Source organism: Parasteatoda tepidariorum, chromosome 2, assembly GCF_043381705.1.
Source record: "Parasteatoda tepidariorum isolate YZ-2023 chromosome 2, CAS_Ptep_4.0, whole genome shotgun sequence".
NCBI classification, from domain to species: domain Eukaryota; kingdom Metazoa; phylum Arthropoda; class Arachnida; order Araneae; family Theridiidae; genus Parasteatoda; species Parasteatoda tepidariorum.
Window position 1 is genome coordinate 1,642,691 of NC_092205.1, and position 24,349 is coordinate 1,667,039.

The 24,349-nt window shown below is 34.4% G+C and overlaps 1 protein-coding gene across 1 annotated transcript in view; it reads right to left on the minus strand.

Moving 5' to 3' along the window:
- Positions 1-267: 267 nt before the first annotated feature.
- The window catches only part of LOC107454564 (peritrophin-44), a 33,441-nt gene continuing 9,359 nt past the window's right edge, over positions 268-24,349 (minus strand). Inside the window, exons 3-7 of the mRNA XM_016071794.3 lie at positions 22,976-23,182; positions 17,304-17,492; positions 15,363-15,593; positions 8,425-8,649; positions 268-403 (exon numbers count right to left, since the gene is read on the minus strand). Of these exons, the coding sequence (XP_015927280.1) occupies positions 372-403; positions 8,425-8,649; positions 15,363-15,593; positions 17,304-17,492; positions 22,976-23,182 (884 nt within the window). The 3' untranslated portion in view covers positions 268-371. The remainder of the gene's footprint in view (positions 404-8,424; positions 8,650-15,362; positions 15,594-17,303; positions 17,493-22,975; positions 23,183-24,349) is intronic.

Below are 24,349 nucleotides of genomic sequence, written 5' to 3' on the forward strand. Positions count from 1 at the left end.
AACATTTTAGGGTTGATCCAATTAAAAATTTATCTTATTTAGGGATTTGTTTATCATCATGGAACAAAACAATGATTGAAGCAATTGTGGGGTTGGGCTGTTAAAAGTTGCAGTACAGATTATAGAGGGGTTGATGTTTTTATTGTTTTAGTAATGGATAGAATGTAAATGATCATTTAAGTATAATGTATAAAATTAGTTATTATAACTTAATATTGTTATTAAGATTAAAGAAATGAGGCCAAAAACTTAAAAATACACATACAATTAAAAGGATGAAAATAGTTATATTTTTGAATATTTATTTACAACTCATTAAATTTAAGAAATAATCGAAATTGATATCCACTCCGGTAGCATTTCGATGCTCTTTACAAATATCTTTGCTTCTTTTCTCCGTTACCTAAAAAAGAAAAATAAAACAAAATTTAATTTTTTTTAATATTTAATCAAAAGAGTAAATTTTTTTATAAAAAGAAAAATCACTCTACAGTGGAAAAAATACTGCCACTGTTTTGTCTCCAGTGCTCTCAAAAATGAAATTAAGAGGGAGAAGTGAATTTCACTGAGAGAACTTTCTTTTTGCCTTTTTAGCATCTAAAAGGCGTGCATCATGCGGAAAATTTCACATAAAACAAAATATCAATGATACTTGATTAACTGCTTTTTTTTCTAACCCTCGTTGAACAGCAGATCCAATTTTGGGTGTACCACTGTAATGTTAGACTCCGTAGCCTTATAATTTTGACCCCGATCCAGAAGACAAAGAGAACTCCTGGATCAAGTATTGAGAGAAATTTGACTTAATGAAGGACTTTTTGATAGAACTAATCCGCATTTGCGTTACATGGAGATTAAAACCTCCCGGCTGCTAGTTTGACGACAAGGGAACCCGTGATCCGTCTTCCACTGAAGATATTTGACATCAGCACTGTGGTCGGCGCTAGCCGGGGGCGGAAATCGCATCGACCTATTCGATGCGAATTCCGCCCCCGGCTGGGATTAGTTCGCTGGGATTAGAAACCAGTTCACCTGATTGGAAGGCGAACGGTCTATCCCTCTGTTAACTGGTTTGGACGGAATCCTATATGGGCAAAATGTTTTTACTTCCCCTAAAAAAAAATTCTGTACCTATTCATAAACGCCCGTGAACCGTAAATGCCACTTAGAATAAAATATGTTAGGTGCAAAAGTTATAACAAAAAAAAAGAGTATAGTTGCAAAAAATAGGAAAATAAACAAAAAAATTAATAAATAAATAAATAATAACGGACCACCCCGAATAACTTTTGACATAAAAATTGGATCTTGACATTCTAGGACACAATCTTTATTATTTGAAGAATCACCACAAATATGCTAATTAATGAGTACAGACGATATTTTAAGTTACGAAATCAGACTCAGAAACGTAATTTCTCAGAATAAACTTGATTTCGACGGATTCAAATTTCTGGCCCCAAAATACAGTGGAAATGTGGGAAATATGGCCTCAATAGTTTGATCAGGATAGGGTTCAAAGTTTTATCCAAAGACAATTCCATGCACACAAAAAAAATTTAGTAAATATTTATTATTTTTAATTTTTTTTAAAGATGAGTTAAAAATTTTTTTGAATAGTAAGTATACAATTTTCTACACCGTTCTTAAGAATGCGATTTTATGAGGAAAAATGCAAAATTTGAACGATATCGGTCAAATAGTTTCTGAGAAATTAAATTTTAAAAATACGACTTTTTAAAAATTCGTTTCCTGAGGAATTATTTGAGCGATTTTGGTGAAATTTTTTATATTGCCCTGTAAAATTACATTCTGTAAATTGATGTAAAAAATTTATACCCTACAATACAAAATTTCGACTGTCAACAAATAAAATAACGTAAATTTAAAAGAAATTTCTGTGACTGGAACGATGATGTTCATTCTCTGTTCGATCTACTATAGCGCTGCGTAAAACACGCCTTTCCTAACAATTTTCTCTAACAGTATTCATTGTTGTTCCTTGTCTCAATTTCTTGTTTGCTTCTCTTTCTCTATGAACCACCTTTCTCTTAAAATATCCTTGACTGAGCAGCAGTTGCTTCTCTTTCACCAACTTATATAGATTTCAGTAAACTTTTCAATACATGCTTGACAAAACACCGACACTCAATTTTAGTAACAGTTGAAACTCAAATAAATTAATAAATGCAAATTCGTTGGTTTACAGAAGTGGGCCATAATTCCTTAAAAAAAGTCAGATTTTGTGAGAGGAGCAAATAATAAATGCATTTTATTTTTCGAATAAAGACCGCAAAAATGAGCAATGCGTCTTTTTTTCAAATTTTTTTTTTTTCGTTCCTCTAGCATGCATCTATGTGTAGGAATAAACAATATGTTAAAATTATGTACTCCCTGAATGCAGATTTAAATGGTTTTTAATTTTCGTAACTTTTATTTTTCATTTGAATGGGCATTTTCGGATTACCACCGTTTAAAAGTAAACGTAACGTTTTTTCAAGTAAAACAAAATATTTTACTCTTATTGGATGATTGATTTTAACGAAACCAGTAAACGAAATTTAATATGTAAATATATCGTTCGAAGCAGAATTTACTGATCTTTAATTTTGCATTCAATAAAATATTCTATGTGATAAACCCTTTAGAAGTTATGGATGGATAATCATATAAATCTAAGCACAGGTGGCGCTAGAGGATGAAATGTGTCGGGAGTCTTCCGGGTTAATACACTTTTTTTCTCTCCCCTATATAAACTTGATAAAGAGCGCCATACAATATTATTATACTTGTAATATTTGCAATATAATATATGTTCTTTCAGTTTAATTTTTCAACGAAGCAAACAACAAACGAATTTGGAGCATACATGCAAGCTATTCAAAAAATAATAAACGATGATATTTTAGACACCTAAATAAGGTATAACATTCAAAATTTGGCAATCCTTGCGCTTTACCTATGTTGTGATATTAAGTTTTTCAAATTTAGTGACGGCTCACGATTGTTTAGAAGTTATCAATTACAGAAAACTCAATTAAAAGGTAAAATTATGCGTGAAGCATCGCCTCATAAACGTACATCGGAAGTTTTTTTTATATTTCTTACGGTTTTAGGAAGTTTGTAATTTTTTGCACACAGTCACCTATTTATAAAGCAAGAGCTAAAAAGTGCTAAAAATGTCGTGGTTTTTTTGGCTCTCAAACGTTTATCTCACTTTAGAAACCGTCACAAAATCATATAATTCTTATTTGATATGCCCAAAGTGACATAAAATCATTTCCAACTTTTGGAAAATAATTTGAAACACGGCTATTTTTTTTAGAAAAAAAATCTAATTTGACTGGGCTCATTTGATAGAAATCATTTAACATATTATATTATTTTCATGAACGGCAGCACATTTACGAAATGTAAAAGTATCCCTATAGTACTGTCTTTCTTATTTTCAAGTCAGATTTAAAAGTTTATTTATTATTATCTTTTACTTTCTTTAAGAAGAAAATATTGAAAGCATTCATGGGTGAGATTGGTGCAAAGTTTTCAAAATAGGTTCTTCTTTCGTCGACACACCATTTTCAAACTATAATTTCCGGGCATTGTTCAGCTGGTCATCAATTTCCAGGCATTTTGATAGTTCATTTTAAAATGTTCAACGTTTGTTTCATTTAGCGAACATTTAAGCGATGGTCTGAGTTTGAGAGTTTAGTCACACACAATGTTCAAGAGTTATTCAGTCATAGGCTCGAATTCCAGCGATAGGCAGTTTATTTGAATATTTGTTGTTCAGCCACCACAGTGCTGACGCAAGACACACATGAATGTTCAAGAGTTCAGCCATAGGCTCGAATTCTAGCGATAGGCATGCTTATCGTCAAATATTCAAATAAACTGCAGTTTATTTGAATATTTTACGTTCAGCCACCACAGTGCTGATGCAAGACATCCTCAGTGGTAGACGGATGTCGCGTTTGAGTTCAATTTCCGTCAGGTTAATCAACCGTTTTAGCCGAGTTAGATTTTAATCTTGTTGTTACGAAAAAGATAGCTAGATTCAAGGCAACGAGTGATAGGTGATGCCACATAACTCGTTTCCGATAGAAACCTCAATCTTCTTTGTAGCTTCAAGAATGAGGAGTGTACTCACTTTTCTTCTTACATAGAATGTGGCTGTTCCGAAGATGGATGCTCGCCTTTGTATTTTGGGTCGGGTACAAAACTTGAATATGAAGAGTCAAATATAAGCTGTTTGAATCAGCTGTTTACCGTCAGCATCAAAATAAAATGGTGACATCGTCACACAGCAACAGACGTTTTTCCATCCTTTTCTTTAGTGGGTAGGTGCTATAAAAAAATTCCACAGTCTTCGATTTGACCGGGTTTTGTCCTTGAAGTTGTCACTTCTTTTGATGAGAATGTAGACTCGAGACGTGCGAAAATGAAGGTGGTTTTAATCTTGATTTTCGTATCCACTCATGGGTGGATTTTTACATTAAAGATGTGAGATAGATAGTATTTGTCACACTAAATATTATGAATTGACTTCATTTAATTGGGAGAATAAAAATTGTGTTTCTTTGTTAAGTTGCGCCTTCCTGAGGCCTTATTACCAACTCACCGAAATTTATTCCGCTCGGAAACTAGCTTTCATCGGATTGCCAATTTCGTAAAACCAACTTTGCCATAACATGATGAGCATATCGGAATCCAGAATCAAAATCGCCATTTCGTACGATTCCGGTGAAATTGAAGTTTGTAGGCGGGACCAATTTTGACCAATTAGAAAATTACTATAATTCTAATTTATTAATCTGGCAACGATATGTTTGTTTTCTCCTCTTCTATGCGAGCTAAAATCGCATTAACTTAGAACTGAAAGTCTAAAAATTCATACATTTTCAACAATTTTGTGTGTTCTAAGCCAAGTGTGTGTTTATTTGAAGTATAGGGAGTAGTGTAGAGTAAAATTACAACGTAGTATTTTCAAATGGCTTCACGTACAAAAATTAATATTCGCCAGCAAACAATGACTGTGGAATACCTAGAAAACAATACAGATTTAAATAAAGGAGCCCTTACCGACATATATATTAGCATTTTTTTATATTTAAATATATGATTTAACAGAACGAGTTAAAAACTAAAACCCTTTGAATTTTATTAGTTTACTATTATTGTTTTAAAATCGATTGTTATAATTAAAAATGCTTTATATGACACATTTTTTAAAAAAATATAAGTCATGTAACCGTAAATTTGTTAAATTTTCCTATGAGAATTAAAATAAAAAATCTTTTTCATCAAAATAATTATTCGTAGCATTTATTATCAAGAAATCTGCCAAATCATTTCTTTATGTCCGCAAAAGACTATCTACCCTGCTAATGAATTGCTCTCAATCAAATGCTCTTCATTTTGTTTTGTTTTAACAAGGAAGAAATATAAAATAACTCATAATGTATGTAAATATTTAAGCATTGCTGCCTTTATGAATGTTTTTTTCAAAATTTTTATTTTATCATTTTTTTCTTAAAAGAAAACAATCATATTTTGCGTTACACGTAAAGGGAAATCACGAAAATATCTCTCAGATTGCTTGACGCTTAATGTTCAGGAACCGTAATGAATTTTTTTATATAATGAATCATTTTGCTGTATCTTTGACAGATAGCTAATTGTATTTGTGAATATAACGTGATGCTCTTTATATTTTTTGTATTTATATTTTTAACTCATCCCCAAAATCAAAGTAACTCGCAATTTAAGTATCGGCGGAAAACAATGTTTAAAAAAGTTATAAAAATAATTTATTTTAACCATGATTAAGTTGAAAGTAAATTTATCAAATTTTGCGTTATTCACAAGGAAAAACCACGAAAATGTTTTTCAGATTGATTGGCGATAATAGAATTTCAACTAAATGTTCAACATTATCTCAATGAAATTATTTTTTTATAAGCAATCATTTTTTAGTATCAGTCAGGCCTTGCCGTTGTGGCTCAGAAGATCTGGAGTCTCTTTGAGGTCAAGCTAACCGTGGGATGTTTTCGTGGTTTTCCTCCCCATGTAACGGAAATGAGGGTTAATTCCATCAAAAAGTCCCCCACGGAGGTAAATTTCACTCAATACTTGTTACAAGACTCTCCTTGTCTTCTGAATTGGATTTAAAATTACAAGACTACGGAGTTGATGAACATCAGTATAGTCGTAAACACAAAATTAGGTCAGCTGCTCGACGACGGTTATAAAATTATGAAATGGATAAAGTACATCTTTCTGAATATAACGAAAAACTCTTCTTTTTAACTCAATCCGTAAAACAAAATAAGCCGCAGTTTAAGCATCGAAATACAATTATTTTTATGAAAGATATAAAAATAGCCTATTTTAAATAAAATTAACTTAAAATTATCAAATTATCAATAAAATTATAAAATTATCAGAAAAACTACTAAATCATTTTTTTTAAGATTGCTTTTATCGGTAATAAACTTTAATCGGTAGTACTGACAGAAAACAGCGCCATTTTGATCACTAAAATAAACAAACTCTTATCGGAATCTAGATTTCGCTTAGTCTTAAACCTGCCGGATTCGTAATTATTTCGCATTGGAATTTAGTTCCGATCGGAATCAAGAGCTCGTAATACGGCCTAACTGACATTCACGGATTTATGACGTCACGAGAGCTTCATTTCGATCGGAATTAGATTCCGTGATCTGGTGATAGGGCCCCTGGTTCGAGATAGAAAAAGGCATTGTTGTTGAGTCCAATCCTTCAGGCCTTCAGGATCTAGCTACAGCTAGATCAGATCCATGAGACCGTTTACCCTAGCAAAGTCCAGCATCAGAAGTGGACTTGCATGTACATCTTCCTGAGCTAACCCCAGACAATCGAGGATAAGTCCAGGGGAAGCCGGTAACACTTCGTGCAAGTCTGGTAGACCTTTTGGCCGGATACAAAAGTCATGTATTTCAGGTGCCCACTTATAAGTCTCGAGACTGCCCTTTGATGTTTTTTCTGTCTCCTTTGAACTCCAAAGAGCCCCCTGGAAATTTCCTACTAATCCCGGGAGGGGCCAGCCAGGCTTTCGTATCTTTATATTTTATTAAAGAGAAAGTCTCTTGAAGAGCATAATCAATGGTCGCCAACTCAGAGCAGCCTCTTTTTGTTAAGTTATCTGCGACTTCATTTCCAGGGACGTTAACATGGGAGGGGATCCATTGAACGTGGACATCCCTATATTTTTCTATAATTTTAAGCTTATTGATAATTTGAATGCTAAAAGGTCATCCACACGACTCCAATCCTGCAAGTGTTGAAGGGAGCTTCAGCTATCAGTAAGGATACATACATCGCTAGAGTCTGTACTATGGAGAAAGGCCTTTAATCCCTTGTCTATAGCAATTAATTCACTTCCGAGGACTGAACAGTTATCTGGGTTGCGTCTTGAAAAAGCCGGACAGAGAGATTCTCTATAAAGGTACCGCTCCCTGTGTGATTCAACTCATCCGTGTATATTAAAATGGCTTCACTCGGAATACCATTTACGACCTCGAGAGCCAGCTGTCTTAAGTATTCAGTGACATCTGAGTTTTTGTTTGTGTGGGACAGAAATTCAGTGTGAAAGTGAACTCCAGGTAAGCCCTCAATTGGGCTGACACAAAGTCTTAGAGATGAATACTCCACTGATTGGGAAATGATCTTCATTTTATCAGCCAGACCAAATTCCTTTTTAATCTCTGGTTGTTTCTCCATTCAGAGGTTCGATTCTGATTTTCATAACTTCAGCTAAGGCCAGCAGGTAATGGCGCAAATTCAGTCTTCTGCCCCAGGGTACTTGTTGCCATTAGAAGCTGCTCTTCCCCTTCTCCATGTGATAATGAAGAAAAGAGCGTGAATGCTTCCTCGAGTTAAACAAAATAAAATAGTTTTGGATTAATTATTGTGAAAAAACCGAAATGTTTTTACAAGGCTCTGTGTATACCTCGGTAGTGAAGCGTCCATGTTGGGAAGTAATAAACACACAGAAAGAGAACACTAGAGTGCTTATTTTCTAGTAATACTACTCTATTAAAGGATTTTTAAGTCAACTATTCGGAATTAAGACGAACAGCATGTAAAAGGGGCAAAACAGTTGCATCTTGCTGATTACTCACTGTCCGATTTTATTAATTTTAGAACCTGTATACATATAATATGTGTATCATTTTGTGGCTAAAAGATTTCACAACAAATTGGTGCTAATCTCTCACCACTATTTCGGCCATTATACGACAAAAATAGATTACAAGATTTACCGCTGATATCTAAAATAATAGAATGTTTCCAACTGAAGGGAAATAAATAACCATCAAGTAAGAATGCATTTTGCACTTTCTTTTGCTACTATTGAAAACATAAAAAAAAAAGAATTGTTTTTACCAGTTGGGCATTGAGCTAGCCATTCATAATCACAACATTTCCCTTTAAGATTAAAATGAAGTCTCGCTGGGCAGGCGAATTTGAAGGCGCGTCCGTGAGCACACATGTAGTATTCGGAGCAGTTGGACGGATGATGAAAGAATATTTGTTCCTTCCCATCTACGGTTGGACAGTATGGACTCGGAACATCTGGCCCGTCTTGCTTATTGGTAGACTGTTCTTCACCTACATGGAAGTTAACGGGAATTACATTTCAATTTGAAAATTCAATTTTTCAATTGATGTTTAATTTTTTATACGATTTGATAAGACACAAACCTAAGTAACTTTTATTGGAATGTATGTAATACTTAAACTAGTCAAAGGAACTGTCTTTGTACATTAATGGAGTTCAAACCCATGCAGTGGCGGTTTGTAAACGACCCAGGTATAGATCGATGGCTTGTCTTTGAAGCTTGGAAGGAAAGGTTAACACAGGTCTAGATTGAGGTTAAAACAGATCAAAATGTAACAGTCATGCCGTAGCGTCTCGAAATGAATCAAATCGAATGAATCAATCGGAATGAACCTCAATGACCCCCGTGACCAGGGCCCGACTTAGCCTAATTGGGGTCAGGGGTAAAAACTTCTTTGGGGGCTTCCCTGCTTCACTACTTCAGTAATGAAGAACCAAACTTTATGGAGATACTTAAATTTTCACTGCATTATAGATAACAAGAAAATTGACTACAACCACAAATAGCTATAAAGTCCCTTCCCCTCCAATGGTTAGACGAAATATCGTTCTGTCCGTTTTACTGATTTTCTGACAATTCTATGCCCATCATGCCAAATGCAGTTTTCTGATTGTTAACTTTGTCATCTACCTGTGAAAAATTCATATCCTTGTTGACATTAGGCCGGAATTCAGCTAAATTTACGCAGTGACGTTGATTCAATTAAGCAAATCAGAAGTTTGTATTTTTGTAAACGCATCACATTTTGCGATATGTAAAAATACAAGCTTCTGATTGGACAAATTTAGCCGAATTCTTCCCTAGAAAGTCATGGATTTAGGAATTGTAGATAGTGTTCATACGATAGATTAATGAAGAAGCTAACATAAAACTGACGGATTTTACACTGCACTGATATTTTGATTAAGAAAAATTCATAAAAGAATGAAACGTAAAATAAACTTTCTATTCTATTTGGGGGCTACCTCTGATGTGGGAACCCGGAGCAACTGCCCCTGACTCACAACTGGCTTTTGCTGGAGTACATTACTTTACTTACAAGAGAAGTATCCCCAATACCAGTTCTAGATGTTGATAAAAGTCTTACCACAGAAAAGGTCTTGTCTTGAGGAATGCCAGTCGATGATTTTTAAAATAATCGTAAATGATTCTGTAGATGGGAACACCATAGTATTAAATATATTAAAGCAAGAAGTCATTTCCTTGCTGTTCTATATTTACAGTGCGCAAAATAATTACTACCCTGAATAACTTGTGATCTAATGATCGGATCTTCACGTTCTAATACCCAATCTTAATGGTTAAAGGGGGTGACTTCAAAGATGCTAATTAATAAGTGCAGGCGATATTTTAAGCTACGAAATCACAGAAGAGAGGTCTAAAGTTTTGACCCTTTAATGTTAATTTTACTTTTTGCGTATTTCGCTATATGTCAAAAAACTTTTTGAGTGAAACATTTTTGCCTACAATTCTAAAATTCGTTTGTCCAAAGATAATTCCATGTAAAAAATAATCTTTATTAAATATATATCATTTATTATTATTTTATTTAATAATAGTTTAAAAATATTTTTAATTGTAAGGTATACAATTTCCTGCATCATTTTAAAAAATATAATTTTTATGACAAAATACAAAATCTGAGCAAAATCGGCTGAATAGTTCCCGAGAAATTGAATTTCAAAGAAGTCAGATATTTCAAATTCGGATTACCATTCCCCACTTCTTTACTACGTAGAGAAGTGGGGACAACAATTAATTCGTTGTCGGCGTAAGAATCAGGTTGTAGTGATTATTCATTGCTAATGAACAATAAACAAAACGTTCATTAAAATAGTATTTTGAAATATAGCTTTTTTTATGGTCCGAAAAAATGTCAATTTCTGTTGTGCATATACTTTTCTTATGCATATACTTTCAAATTCAGGCTACCAAATCAATTAAAAATACTATTATTTTAAATTAAAATCCTATTTGATCGAGGAAGATGATAAAATATATGTATTTATTTTTTGCATAATTGGCTTGAAAATTAATAAATCAGTCACTTCAAGAAACATCTTAACGGGTCGCTATATAATACCTTTAGAAATATATAATGCCATTAAGTATAAATTTCTTTTTTAAATCTTCATTGAAATGGCATCCAATATGATAAAACTTGATAATCTTTTGAAATGTTACCATGAAAACAAGTAAAAAATTGGAGTGCGTGAAAATTATTTCGAATAATCATCTTTCACAACACACACCTCGATTTCCTCCCACACCCGTCTTGTTGTTCGCTACATTTGTCATCCTATACATTACATTTTTTAACCGTTAGCAAAATGGGTCTTAATTTGGATTTCATGGCGTTCTCACTTTTCAACTACAATAATCAAGAGTAATAGTAAACAGCGCTTATGCCTTGCTTTGGCGACCGCTGGTGTTTGATAATTTTTTTTAGAATTCCTTCCTTTATTTTCACTTTTAATTTAGTTATGCATTAAGTTGGTGAGTTTATTTTTGAGATATGGGTCCAGAGAAATCCCATAAATATTTCTTGAGTTGTGAATAAAAGAGAATTTCATAATTTGAACGATATTTTTGTTTTTATTGCTTTAATTAAGAATCAGAAATTCTGACCTACAGTTCAAACTGGATCGTTTTCAATACTAATTCAGGTGAATATCACAAATAAAGAGGGTCCCAAACTGATTAACACGGTTTTCAAAGGGTATAGAGTTGAAGCAAGAAAAAAACGATGCCAAGACCTAAACTTAATGAGGTTGAAAAAGCCAAAGAGCGTAGACGGGAATACCTTAAGCGTTACACACAAACGGAAAGATTCCGTTCGCAAACGCAAACATGAAGCCCGTCCCTCACAAAAGTACCAAAGTGGTTGACAGAATTGAAGCCTACCGAAGAGCGAATGGTGACTCTCCGAACCCCTTTCATGCAAATACGAGAACTGGGTGTTGATCACCAGTTAGGGATAAAAGGATCCATTGTCAAGGGTTCCTGGGGGTATTCATCCACTTTTCCTTCGAGGTTAATATCTTCCTTACCTGTACTATGCATGATTCTTTATCGCCTTACGAGATCATCGCCAACAAAAACAATTATTTTTATTTTATGAAATGCCGGATGCTATTTAGGCAAAGTATGAAATAATCGTCTTGATGAGGTTATTATGTAAATGATGTGCATGTTACTGTGAATGACCGAAATCGGTGGTTGTTGACTTTCACCGGTGAATGTTGACAATCAAATTAGTCGCTTTGATGACTGTCCGAAATATTTATTACATCCGATTTGATATTAATTTATTCGTGGATATAATTACATTTATTCGATATTTTAATACTTACTGACGATAGATTCGAACAAACATCAGTGTTTGGAGTATCGGGCAAATATATACCGGGCAATGGCACTTGACTTTAAAAAAACAGCAGTGTAGGGTATACCGGGCAGTGGCACTTAACCAGACCTAGTATGACCAGACCTTTGGTAAATGTCCGAAATATATACTAGGTCTAGTGCCACTTTTGCTATAGCTTAAATATTTAAAAAAAATTACACAAAGCGTTTGAATCAATTTTAAACTGATAACGAAATTATTGCTTTAAAATTAAAATAATAATAATAAAAACTGCGACAGATAAGAGTAATTGAAGTAGTTGCTTTATACAGCGCATGTGCGGAAAATTTAAAAAAAAAAATTATCCAGGTGCATCTAAAAGTGGATAAATATCTCAAGACACCATTGTCAAGGTACCCAATAACTTGCACAAGACTGTAGACTGTCTTCCACACAATATGAATGATTCATTCACCATTCATGTAAAATCGAAAAAGAGCCAAGCTTTTAAGTCATATTTCGTGTATGAACTTATGAATCCGAAACGGATGTATGATGCAGCTTACAATCTCCATTAAACACCATTGTACCCATCCGAAAATGTTAATATTGATCTCGATTGTCAGTTCAGTCATCGAAAGAACAGAATGTGTCTGAACTGCATTTAAATATGTCTGCGAAATTATGTTCAGGATTAACAGTTAAAGATGTCCAAGATGAAAACACAATAAAATTAGACAACAACCATTTTGCCTGTGATCGTCTTGCTGTGATCACAATTTTCTTCACTTTGTAGTGAATCGTATTTTATTATTATTATTATTATTTTGAATAAATGTCAATTCGAAACCACCATTTTAAATATCCCCCCCCCACTTATGTTGAGAATTTTAAAAATACACATTAATATGTATATTTTTTATAAGGTTACTTAATTTTGTCAAGAAAAGTGATTTAGAGTCTCTCCAATTGTCTGTTTATTCTATTTACTTGTGTTTATTTATGATTCAGACAAACAAGGAATTTCATTCAGCAAAACTCTTCCAAAAATATATCCCAGTGAATTTTTTTATTAACAATGAGATTCCCTGTAAGTGGCGAAGTGTGGGTATCTCCATCCTGATGGGTTGCTGAAAAGTGACATTTGTTTACGTTAGCAACTGTCCTTTCCATTCAATCTCGAGTCCATTCTCCTAAGTGACACATTCTAATTTCTTTCACAACGAATCTTTCTTAAAGATTTTAATTCTTTCTCTATATATTGACACAGAGATTTGACACAAAGAGAGGCACGAAGCCATTTCAAACATAAACAAACTAATTACGCATCGCACACAGAACAATAAAATCACGGTTACAATAAAATACATAAACAAATTATAAATCTAAGTTAAATAAAAGACGAGAAAGGATTATATTTCAACTCATTCGATATACGATACGATTCTCTATTTAATTAACTTATCTTTAATTAACATTCTAACTTAGGTAGAGAAACTTAGCTCAGCTGTAATACACCATTTTGCTGATAAAGATTAGCTGACATCATAGGTCGCATGTGAGGGTATGGGAGGTCTTCTTCTTCTTGAAGTACCCAAATTATTTGCTATTATAATATATTTCGTAGCAACCGAATTTCTACTCCCGAACATTTATGGAAGAGCTCGGATGCCCTTTTTCATTAGTGATTCACTCGAAAACCATTGACGAATATTTCAATTTTCTCCCCAAGTCAAGACTTTTCCAGCTTTTATCAAAACCCAGAACTTCCCTAATTAGTCTTGCCTACTGCCCATGTTTAGTTCCAACAGAATTCTTAATTTTTGACACTACCTATTTTGAAGTTCATTTTTTTTTAACCATAAACTGTAATCGTTAAGGCATCATTTAAAAAATTCATACATTATTTACCCTACTATGAAAATGAACTTTTTGAAATTACGATTTTTATATCGTAAGAAATGACCATCCGTTACAAGAAACTTGGATGCCATTCGATAAAATTTCGAGAACATGTTCGCAAAAGTTTTATCTGAAAACTTTAGAAATGACAGTGTATTTTACATTGATCTGCGCCCATGAAGTTGAAAACTTTTTTACAACTTTTATTACTGCATTTCTTCGAAATCCATATTCGCGAATTTTCTTCTGATTTGCTAAAACATTACAAAAGCATGTATATATTAATTCCAAAGGGTTATTATGAATACACAATTACCATAGTATTGTCTAAATTTCGCATCATTTTCCATTAATCAAGGTACCATTTATTTCAAAAAAATAATGTCTACTCAAATTTCATCTTACTTAAAAAAATAATATTAATAATATGCAAGGTATTAAATTTTTAATTAGTCGGATGAGAACCGAGCTACTGACGAGTTTTGCATGGAAATATTTCAGGATAAATGAGTTTCATATGAGTTTCAAAACGTTTTTGCTTCGATTCCTCTAGAATTAAACTTTTTCGTCGAAAAAATTTTACACCCGAGACTTTTTTTTTCATAGAAAGTTTTGTTATATGAGTATGAAGGATCCTTGAAAACATTCCTCTGTACGCATTACTCTATTTTGAGGGAAATGCGGTAGTTTGAGGTGGGGAGGGGGGAGGAATTGAAACTTCGAGGCAGGCGAGTGAGGTATTGGCTTCGATATATTTTTTTAATAGGAATTAATTTAATAAATCCAAACCAGAGATGATTGGACTAATAGTTTAGAAGATATAAGGGTTTTATATACGACAAGTACAAATGTGTACTTTTACCAATTTACGCACCTGATAGTGTAATCTAAGCAAGTGAGATATGATTTCCAATTTTTTTACGAATCAAAGGCATTTTAATGTACTTCAGAACACACTTGCTACCTAGAGACTATCTGAACGTGTAATTTTTCTGAATTGAATGAGATGAATTCCAAGACGTTCAACTTAATAATTTAGAAGTTATAAGCGTTTTAAATGCAAAAAGAACAATTTTGTACTTGCACTTATTTACACATCTTACATTGCTAGACAGACAAATGAGGTACTTTTCCCTATATATATATTATCTTTTCATCGAATGAGACTAAACATGAGTCAAAAGAGGTAATATTTTAAAAGTTGAAAGAATTTTTGTTGCAAAATGTAATGATTTTGATTTATACTTACTAAGAAGAAAACCATTGTAACTCCTTTAATCTCATTCAATTCAGTTCCTCAGAAAATGTACCTCACATGTCCACCTTCTATAATGAATAAGCGTAATATCCGTTCTCGAGAGATCGAAATTATTAAGGTGTTCCATTTTGTACACTCACATAAATATTAACCCCTTTGTCAATACGTGGAATATTTTAAAAGAAGCATCCCTTACTTTCAGCAGTACATTTAGCTCTGTGAGGAAGATCACAGGTTCTGTTGAATACATTGAAATGCAATCCAGAAGAGCACTTTTTGTTATGAAATGTGATGTGTCGTCCGTTGTCACAGACAGTGTACTCTGAGCAGTGATGTGGATTTGGAATGAAAAACTTGCCATCTCTGCCTGTTAAGCACCCAATGAGTTCGTTTGCAATCACTTCATCTCGCGATTCTGATAACCGAACTGAAAAAAAAAACTTTCATTAATTAATGGTTCATTAAATAAATAGGATTAAAATGTGTCTCAGAAAATGAACGAAAGGAAACATTCTATTTAGGGAGTAATAAAACACGATGTAGAAGGAGAGGAGGACATAGGATTGGCTGCTTTCTGCTAAAGAAACCAGAAATTTAACCTCACCCTATTTCAAAATTAAATATCAAGTGTGTCGGCCGATGCTTTCAGCCGCAATGTCACACTAGAAATACAATTAAAATGTATTTCTAGTGTGTCTGTCCCCAGACTGTTGTTACGTCATTGATGTTCATTTTGAAAACATTGCTTGATATTTTTTCGTTGTTCTTTAAATACATTTTCAAATCAGCGGTTCTTTTTTAGTAAATGCAGAAAGGAAGTTTTAGAAACTGCATTTTGAAAAGATATAAACATATCAGTAAAGAAATAAAAATAAAGATATAAACATAAAGATATTAACATATATTATTTCATATTAATGTTTTAACAGCTTAGACACTAGATATATGGACACCGTAGAAAAGTATAGTGTGATTAACAGGAAAAAATAACTCCTTAGTGTCCCAAATTATATACGTCGACGGACTCAAGTGTATTAAAAGTGTTTATTAATTATTTATTTTCAACATGAAGAAAATATACATAAAAAAAAGTAAGACAAAGTAGAGTAAGTGCCAGGAATAAAGCTTTTTGGGAGATGTCAAACGTAAGAGCGTATCTGTCAAATAAGAAACCATTCATGAAAAAGATAAGTTCGCAATGAACCCTCAATGGTAGTTAAATCGAGTAGCCGTTTGTAAAGGATGGGAAATTTTTCATAGTTTGCCACTCTCCAGGAATGGGGTGAAAATACTTAACTTCCAAATTTTGTCCCCGACAAAATACCGAAGATGAATTTTCTTTACTGTTTGCTTGTATTCAAAATTACATAAAATATATGACAGATATGGAAAATATTTTTTAAGCTTGAAAATTTTTTCATTTCACTTCAAAAGTATACCTTGAAGACGAGTTAGTTTGTCTGTCAATAATTATTTTTGAAATTGAACTGNCTCATTTTATGTCATTGTTTATAAACAATTTCTATTTTATTTCGTATGCTCTAGTTCTAATAACATGCAAAACATAATCATTAAAATCCAAAATAATCATCTACTAAAAATGTAAGTATCATATTATAAAAATTAGACCCCTTTCTTAGTTTTATGTCAAAACTATAATAATAATAAATGTGTAAAATCCCTTTAAAAATATATTTCTTTGTTTTTAATCCATACATTTTATAACAAAAAGTTAGATAAAATTTTCCAATTTATAAAATAAAACTGATATTTAATGCTTAAAAATATATTTTTTTTCATTCACACAACAGTTATTTTTGTTAGAATTGATTTATTGTTAATCATTTCTGAAAACAAATAAATATATTAAGCATTTTTACACAATTTTAGAACATTTAATCTAGACAAAAAAAAAATAATAATAATTTGTAGAAAGTAAAAAATTAGTAGAAGAGTAACGAAAAAGTGTCGAGAAACAGAAGGGAAAAAGAGAAGCTTCGTCAGAAGTGATCAGCAAATCTGGGCCTAACTGTATGAGTCTTCGTTTTGCGTCCTTCGGCTTTCTTCCATCTAGGAGGTATTGGCTTCAGTGACATAAATTAACAAACATAAATTTAAATTAAATAATGCAACACACTTTTGCCACATCCTGCTCTATAGGGATAATCACAGACTTGCAGCCTTGCGTTGAAATGTAATCCGAGGAGACAGTTTTTAAGATGTGGAATCCCATTATGACAGCTATAAAATTTCTCACAATTTGATGGATGAGGCAGATGGTGTGTCCCATCTTCAGCTGAGCATTCAACGATTCCTTGATCACGATCTAAAGCAAATGAAAACAATTTTTTTAAAAACTTTTCTTATACCTGAGCATAACTAAACTGTAATAACTAGCGTCAGACAATTTCAAACTTCAATTTTAAATATAAAATGATTTGATTCTCAAACTAAATATTTACCATTTCATTATTCTAGTTAATTAATTAGGTTTTTTACTTATAATCAATTAAAGATATTAATGGAAGAAAGTATCAAGTGACATTTTTGAAGAAAAGAAATTGAAATTTCAATGGGAAAAACTTATTTTTTGGTTCTTATTCAACAATACAACAGTGTTTTATTTTAGCAAAACTTTAAATTTCGCAGATCTCAGAGAAGTGACAATTTTTGAGTGCTCTCGGAGTAAATGAAGGTACCAAAAGCATAGGTTATACTTTGTACAACCTAGACTAGATTGAAAAACGGCGTGAATAAAATACTATTCAAGTACGGAAAAGGTTCATTTCTGTACTTGATTTGTGTTTTATTCGCGTTGTTGTTCTCTTTAGTCAATCAAAAGTGCATTTGTCAACAAATATCCAACGAGTTATAGTTCGTTCACTAGGAGTTGGCACTTGGCTCCGCCTTCATCACGTAGTATCCGCCGACAATACTATTTCGCTATTTTTGGGAGAAGGATGTGAACAATCCTGAACAAGGCTGCTATTTGGCAATCGTATGACAAAAATATTTATTTCGTAATCTTTACGTGCTAAGTTCCAACTGCTGGTGAACGAACTATACCTTAGAAAATTTCTTTTTAGCAACAAATTAAAACGTCAAACTGCAAACGCTGTGAGGCAAAGAGTTTAAATGAATGACAAAGATTTGAGCTTTCGCTAATTGGGCAAGAAATGAAGCATCATTTTCATTTCCTATTGTGAACACATAAACTTTGAGGCCGCCCATTCATTCATCACACATTAAAATGTCAGTTGGAAACTTTCAACAATTACTTCACACTTGTATTTGTTTTTCGTACGGGGCAAATAAACAGCAATACAAAATCATGCTCAAAATTGTAAGACTGACACACATAATAAAGCTAAAATGATTCCAATGTACTTTCGTTATTTGTTGTCTTTTCCAGTGGGTTCGACTAAGCATCAAAGCATTTCATCCAAATAAAGATTAAAAGCTGAACTGTATCATGCTGTTGTTCAAGGAAATTCAAGATATTTAAAATTTTCCCCAATCACGCAACTTTCTCATACATTTAATACACAAAAATTTAATAAATGTAGAGAAATTTTAAAATAAGGTATAAAAGAGGTGTTTAAATTAAATAAAGACGTAACGTTCGATACAGATTCACCAAACTTGGAAAGGTAGTAGAGGACTCATGTTCAGAACAAACGAGAGTTTGGTACCCATGTAACATGATGCGTAAATTTCTGAAAAATTGGTAAAGTCAATACACTTTATGAGTAAATTTTACGCAATATTGACGGAATGATAGAGATATTTGGTAAAAAAAAGCTCTGATATATTTTATGCATTATTAACGGAATGGATTTTACCAACTACCCTTCCCGCAGTGAACTGATCGTAAGGACACGATTCCCAGTAGAACACCGAAGTCAAGCATGACTGGCTGAGGTCAGTAAGCGGGTGGGTGACCACTTTGATCCGCCTGCGTAGGAACCGGTGTGCGGTATGGGTCCTCGTTAAACTGTTCTATACCGTAAAGTGCTCGACTTCGCACGCAGGTCATCGGGCTACAAGGCAAGGGAGCCATCCCCTCTGCAGAGGCTCAAAATGGCGATAGCATGTCTTCGGCTCATCCTTCAGGGATGTTTCCCAGAACGTCGCTGATAGCCCATTGGGCAGCTCTAGTGCGACGTAAATAATGTTCCTACCAACTACCCTTCGGTAAGAATGCTATCGTATATTTTACGAAAGATTCACTTGCAAGAGTCCAGGATTTTGTTGCAGAACATAAACTAACATTCAATGTTTCCAAATCAGTGACAAGCTTTTTCACCACCAATAAGCATATTTATAACTATTATCCCCAGATATCTCTGAGAGGTATTCCTCTCACTTATGAAAAGCTCCCTAGATATCTGGGTTTTGTACTGGACACAGAATTTACTTGCAACAAACATATTGAGGCCCTGGTGGCCAAGAGTAGAAAGCGACTGAACATCCTTAAAAACATCTCTGGCCGTGACTGGGGTGCAGACACGACCACGCTAAGGACAACATACATCGGTGACCTATATTAGAGTATGGTCAATAAATTTATTCTTGTGCGTCAGCCTCCAATCTTCGAAGACTTGATCGAGTTCAGCAGAGTGCGGGACGCATAATTATAGGTTTGCGACATTCCTGCCCTGGTGAAATTGTGTTATTTGAAGCAGACCTTCTGTTATTAAATATGAGAAGAGAGAATTGTCTAGTGAAATATTTTAGCAAACTACTTAGTTATGGTGCCCAGCACAGAACAACTGACTACCTCCTATACTGGACCAATAATCAGAGACTAGGAAGAGATAACCCTTTTTCATGTGCAATTTCCCTAAATACAGTCTACCAGGATGTCGAACAACATTCCCTTAAGACTTGCGTTGACCCCTCACGTGGGTTTCCAAGAGTACACTTCAGTCTGGATTTGGCATTAAGCACAAATAAAACTTCAGACGTTACTGAATTGCTACAACAACTGGCTCTCAAATAATTAACAACATCCTAGTGGAGGGCCTCTGCGTTTATACAANCAGAGTGCGGGACGCATAATTATAGGTTTGCGACATTCCTGCCCTGGTGAAATTGTGTTATTTGAAGCAGACCTTCTGTTATTAAATATGAGAAGAGAGAATTGTCTAGTGAAATATTTTAGCAAACTACTTAGTTATGGTGCCCAGCACAGAACAACTGACTACCTCCTATACTGGACCAATAATCAGAGACTAGGAAGAGATAGCCCTTTTCCACGTGCAATTTCCCTAAATACAGTCTACCAGGATGTCGAACAACATTCCCTTAAGACTTGCGTTGACCCCTCACGTGGGTTTCCAAGAGTACACTTTAGTCTGGATTTGGCATTAAGCACAAATAAAACTTCAGACGTTCCTGAATTGCTACAACTGGCTCTCAAATAATTAACAACATCCTAGTGGAGGGCCTTTGCGTTTATACAAATGGTAGCAGGGACGACCTGAGTCGTACTGGAAGTGGAGTCGACATCAAGAGACTTGATGGCGATATCAACATTAAAATGAGAAACCCGGATTCTTGTTCTGTTTTCCGATCGGAGCTCCTTGCTATTGAGGCAAGACTGCACGCGATTGAAGAGGATTCGCTGCTAGACCCTATCTGGATCCTAATGGATAGTAGAAGCTCTATCCAATATTTAAGTGCATGCCCCAGAGTGGGCGATAGGGGTGGTACGGCAATTCTACAACTGCTCAGTAAACTTTCCGTGAAGCGGGATATTTATTTGCAGTGGACTCCGTCCCACGTTGGTCTATATATACGGGAATGAGATCTCTGACTCGCTGGCAAAACTTGGCACAAATGAGCTTCTGCCGGAAAGTTTGGCACTCACAACCTCGGAAATTCACTCCATTAGAAAGAAAGGTGTCCAGCTAGTACTGGAATACTCCCCCAGTACATATCTGGCACTCTGGGGATAAGCCGGGTCGTGCTTTGCCCTTCAGAGGTAATAGAGGCGATCAGACCGCGTTCACTAGATTCATCAATGGTCACATAAAGTGCATGAGGTATGAATAGCAGCGAAAGGTCTATCCCACCGGCAACAAATGTTTCTCCAATGCAGCCAGCCCGGCCCACCTCCTTAGCTGCGTGGATTTTGAAAAGGAGGATTTTCTGCGCTACCCGGTCTTGCTTTTTTATTTCCTGAGGGTGAATGGACTCATGGACCTGGTCTAGCGGAGCTAGACCAGTGGGGATGGGAAACAACAACGACGAAAGATTGATGTAAGAATATTTACTATTTAGATTTAGTAAAAATGGTTCTGAGTATTTTATGCATTATGGACGAAGCAAATTTATCATTTAAATTTCGGTTCGAATTTGTTTACACAAATTTCCTGTTTTTTGAAAAACCACTTTTTTTTTTTTAAATGTGCCGTTTCAACTTACGTACATTTTTACATACTGTTGATGTAAATAATATGTAAAAATAAAGTACTCATTCTTACCTAGTAAAAAGTGTTTGGTAAAATATTCGTAAAAGAAACGAATTTGTTTACATAAAATTTTACGCTTTTTGGATAACCATTTTTTGCTATAATTCGACGTTTCAGTTTTTCGTAAATTTTACGAACACTTCGTAAAATTTAATGGTGAAATATACGTATTTTGACGTAAAATTGACGTTTCTCTGCTACCTTGGTAACTCTCAGCAGTCATTTTTCTTGTGAAATTTTTTTTTCGTTCGTTCAAAAAATGAGTGACATTAATATGGAAGAACGGTAAGCTGTCAATTTTTGATTCTGATAGGGTTCATTAAAACTTTTGAAAAACTCCAGCAGGTCTACGGAGACACAGTGAATAGTTTTTTGATGGCATTTTCAGAAAGAAGAGAGTCGATGGACGATAAATCTTGCAGCACTTCAACTGCATGAACCAATTAAAATGTTTAATAAATGTTTTGAGTTTTCAGATCATTGATTGCGGTTGTAATGCACGGAGAACAATTGAATTTTTTTATCGTTGTTGTTGTTGTTCTTGTTCATTTACGTCGCACTAGAGCTGAACAACTGGCTATTGGCGACGGTCTGGGAAACATCCCTGAGGACGATCCGAAGACATGCCATCGCAATTTTGATCCTCTGCAGAGGGGATGGCACCCCCGCTTCGGTACGCCGGCGACCTGCACGTGAAGTCGAGCACTTTACGGTAGAACAGTTTAACGAGGACCCATACCGCACACACTCGGTCCCTACGCAGGCTGATCCAAGTGGTCAACCACCCGCACACTGACCGCAGCCAGTGATGCTTGACTTCGGTGATCTGCTGGGAACCGTGACTTAACGATCAGTCCACTGCGGGACGAATTTTTTATCGTATTTCGAGAAATAAAATGAATTAGAACTACAGAAAAGGATCATGACTGTGAGATCAAACAGCAAATCGTGACAATAAATGGGTAATAAACTCATTTCTAGGATTATCCGACCTCTTTACTCACCTGACTCGAGTCTTTTTATTCCTCTTCTCGAAATTGAAAATTCATTTCAAGGGACGCCATTTTGGGACACTGGAAATTACTTAAAATGTCACCAACCCGATAAAGATTATTCTAGTAGTGTTATTAAGAGCGGAAGAACCATCATCGACTCCATATAGTTTCCCAAGAGTACTATTTTAAAGGAAGCAATATTGAATTGTAATTTGTTGTAATATGTAATTCGAATGAAAAATATATCAGTCTCATTACTTAATGAACACACCTTGTGTATATGTTTTTACACAGCTAAAATTCATAGAGAAAAACAAGCTTTATTTAGACTAACTTACCACAGTTAACTTTTTCGGGATAATCACATAATTGGAGAGCGTCGTTAAAATGCAAGCCCATTGGACAAACCTCTAGTAGAGCAACACCATCCCTGCATAGAAAATACTTGGAACAATCAAACGGGTGGACGATCATCAGCTGAAATCGAGGATCATCTTCACTATGACATTTAATTTCATCGTTGATTCTCTCTTTGAGATGCAGTCCTAATTAGCAAAAGTTTTTTTTTGAGAAAGAAAACAAACATTTACAAATATTGAATAATTTCAGATAGAGTAGGCTACAGAGAAAATAAAAAGAGGGAAAAATCGAGTCTCGAAATTCGGCAAAGTTTTTGAAGTTCCCAACGAGGTCAGAATCTCAGAGGATCTGTTTTAAAATTTTCATTTTATCGTTCATCGTTTCAATTTTCATTGTTAACGGACCCTTCACAAAATATCTTTTCATAAAAACGGACCCTTCATAAAATATTTTAACTTAATAACGAACCCTTCACAAAATAATTTATCTTTTAATCGGACCCTTCATAAATTTTTTTATCTTCATTATTGTTTTGTTAATCGAATAAACCCTTCCCAGGAAGGGGGGGGGGAGAAAGACAGATGTAAGCCAACTAAATTTTGTCTTCGGCAGACGCTTTTTCCTTTATTCATCCGAAATTAATATTCTGCGTTCAGCAGTATAGGCTAAATACCAAATATTCATATGTTGCATCGCTAATTTAGTAGCTGCAATTGCTGTTTATTTTTTAAAATTAAATTTTTTTAATTATAATTTCACAGTGTTGAGCAAGATCTAGTATGTCTTTACAATTTAAAAACTCCTTGAAAAAGTTTTTTTTTGCAATAACGGACCCTATTTGTACAAATTCACAAAAGCGGAACCTGGTTGAAAGAATGCGACCTAACGTTTATTTTATATTTACAAATTACGAGTAATTTTTTCACAATTTTATAAAAATGGACCTTTCACAAAATGTCTGGACAGATCCCTGATATATACATCGCAGAGCCATTACATAACGACACCCTGCTAATAACAAGTAGGACCACCTTTAACCCTCAAAACTGCTAGCACCCGCCGTGGCATTGATTCCACAAGGTGCTGATAGGTAGTCTGAGGTATCTGGTATCAAGCGCTCACCAACTGGTCCTGCAATTTCCTCACATTGCGAGGGGGTAGCGTAGCAGCACGAATTTAGTTTTCCAAGTAGGACCACAAATGCTCTACTGGATTAAGGTCAGGTGAATTTGGGGGCCAAGACATGACTTGAAAGTCACTGGAATTTTCCTCGAACCAATCCATGACGATTCGACCCTTATGACATGGTGCATTATCCTGTTGGTAAACACCATCCCCCGCAGGAAAAACTG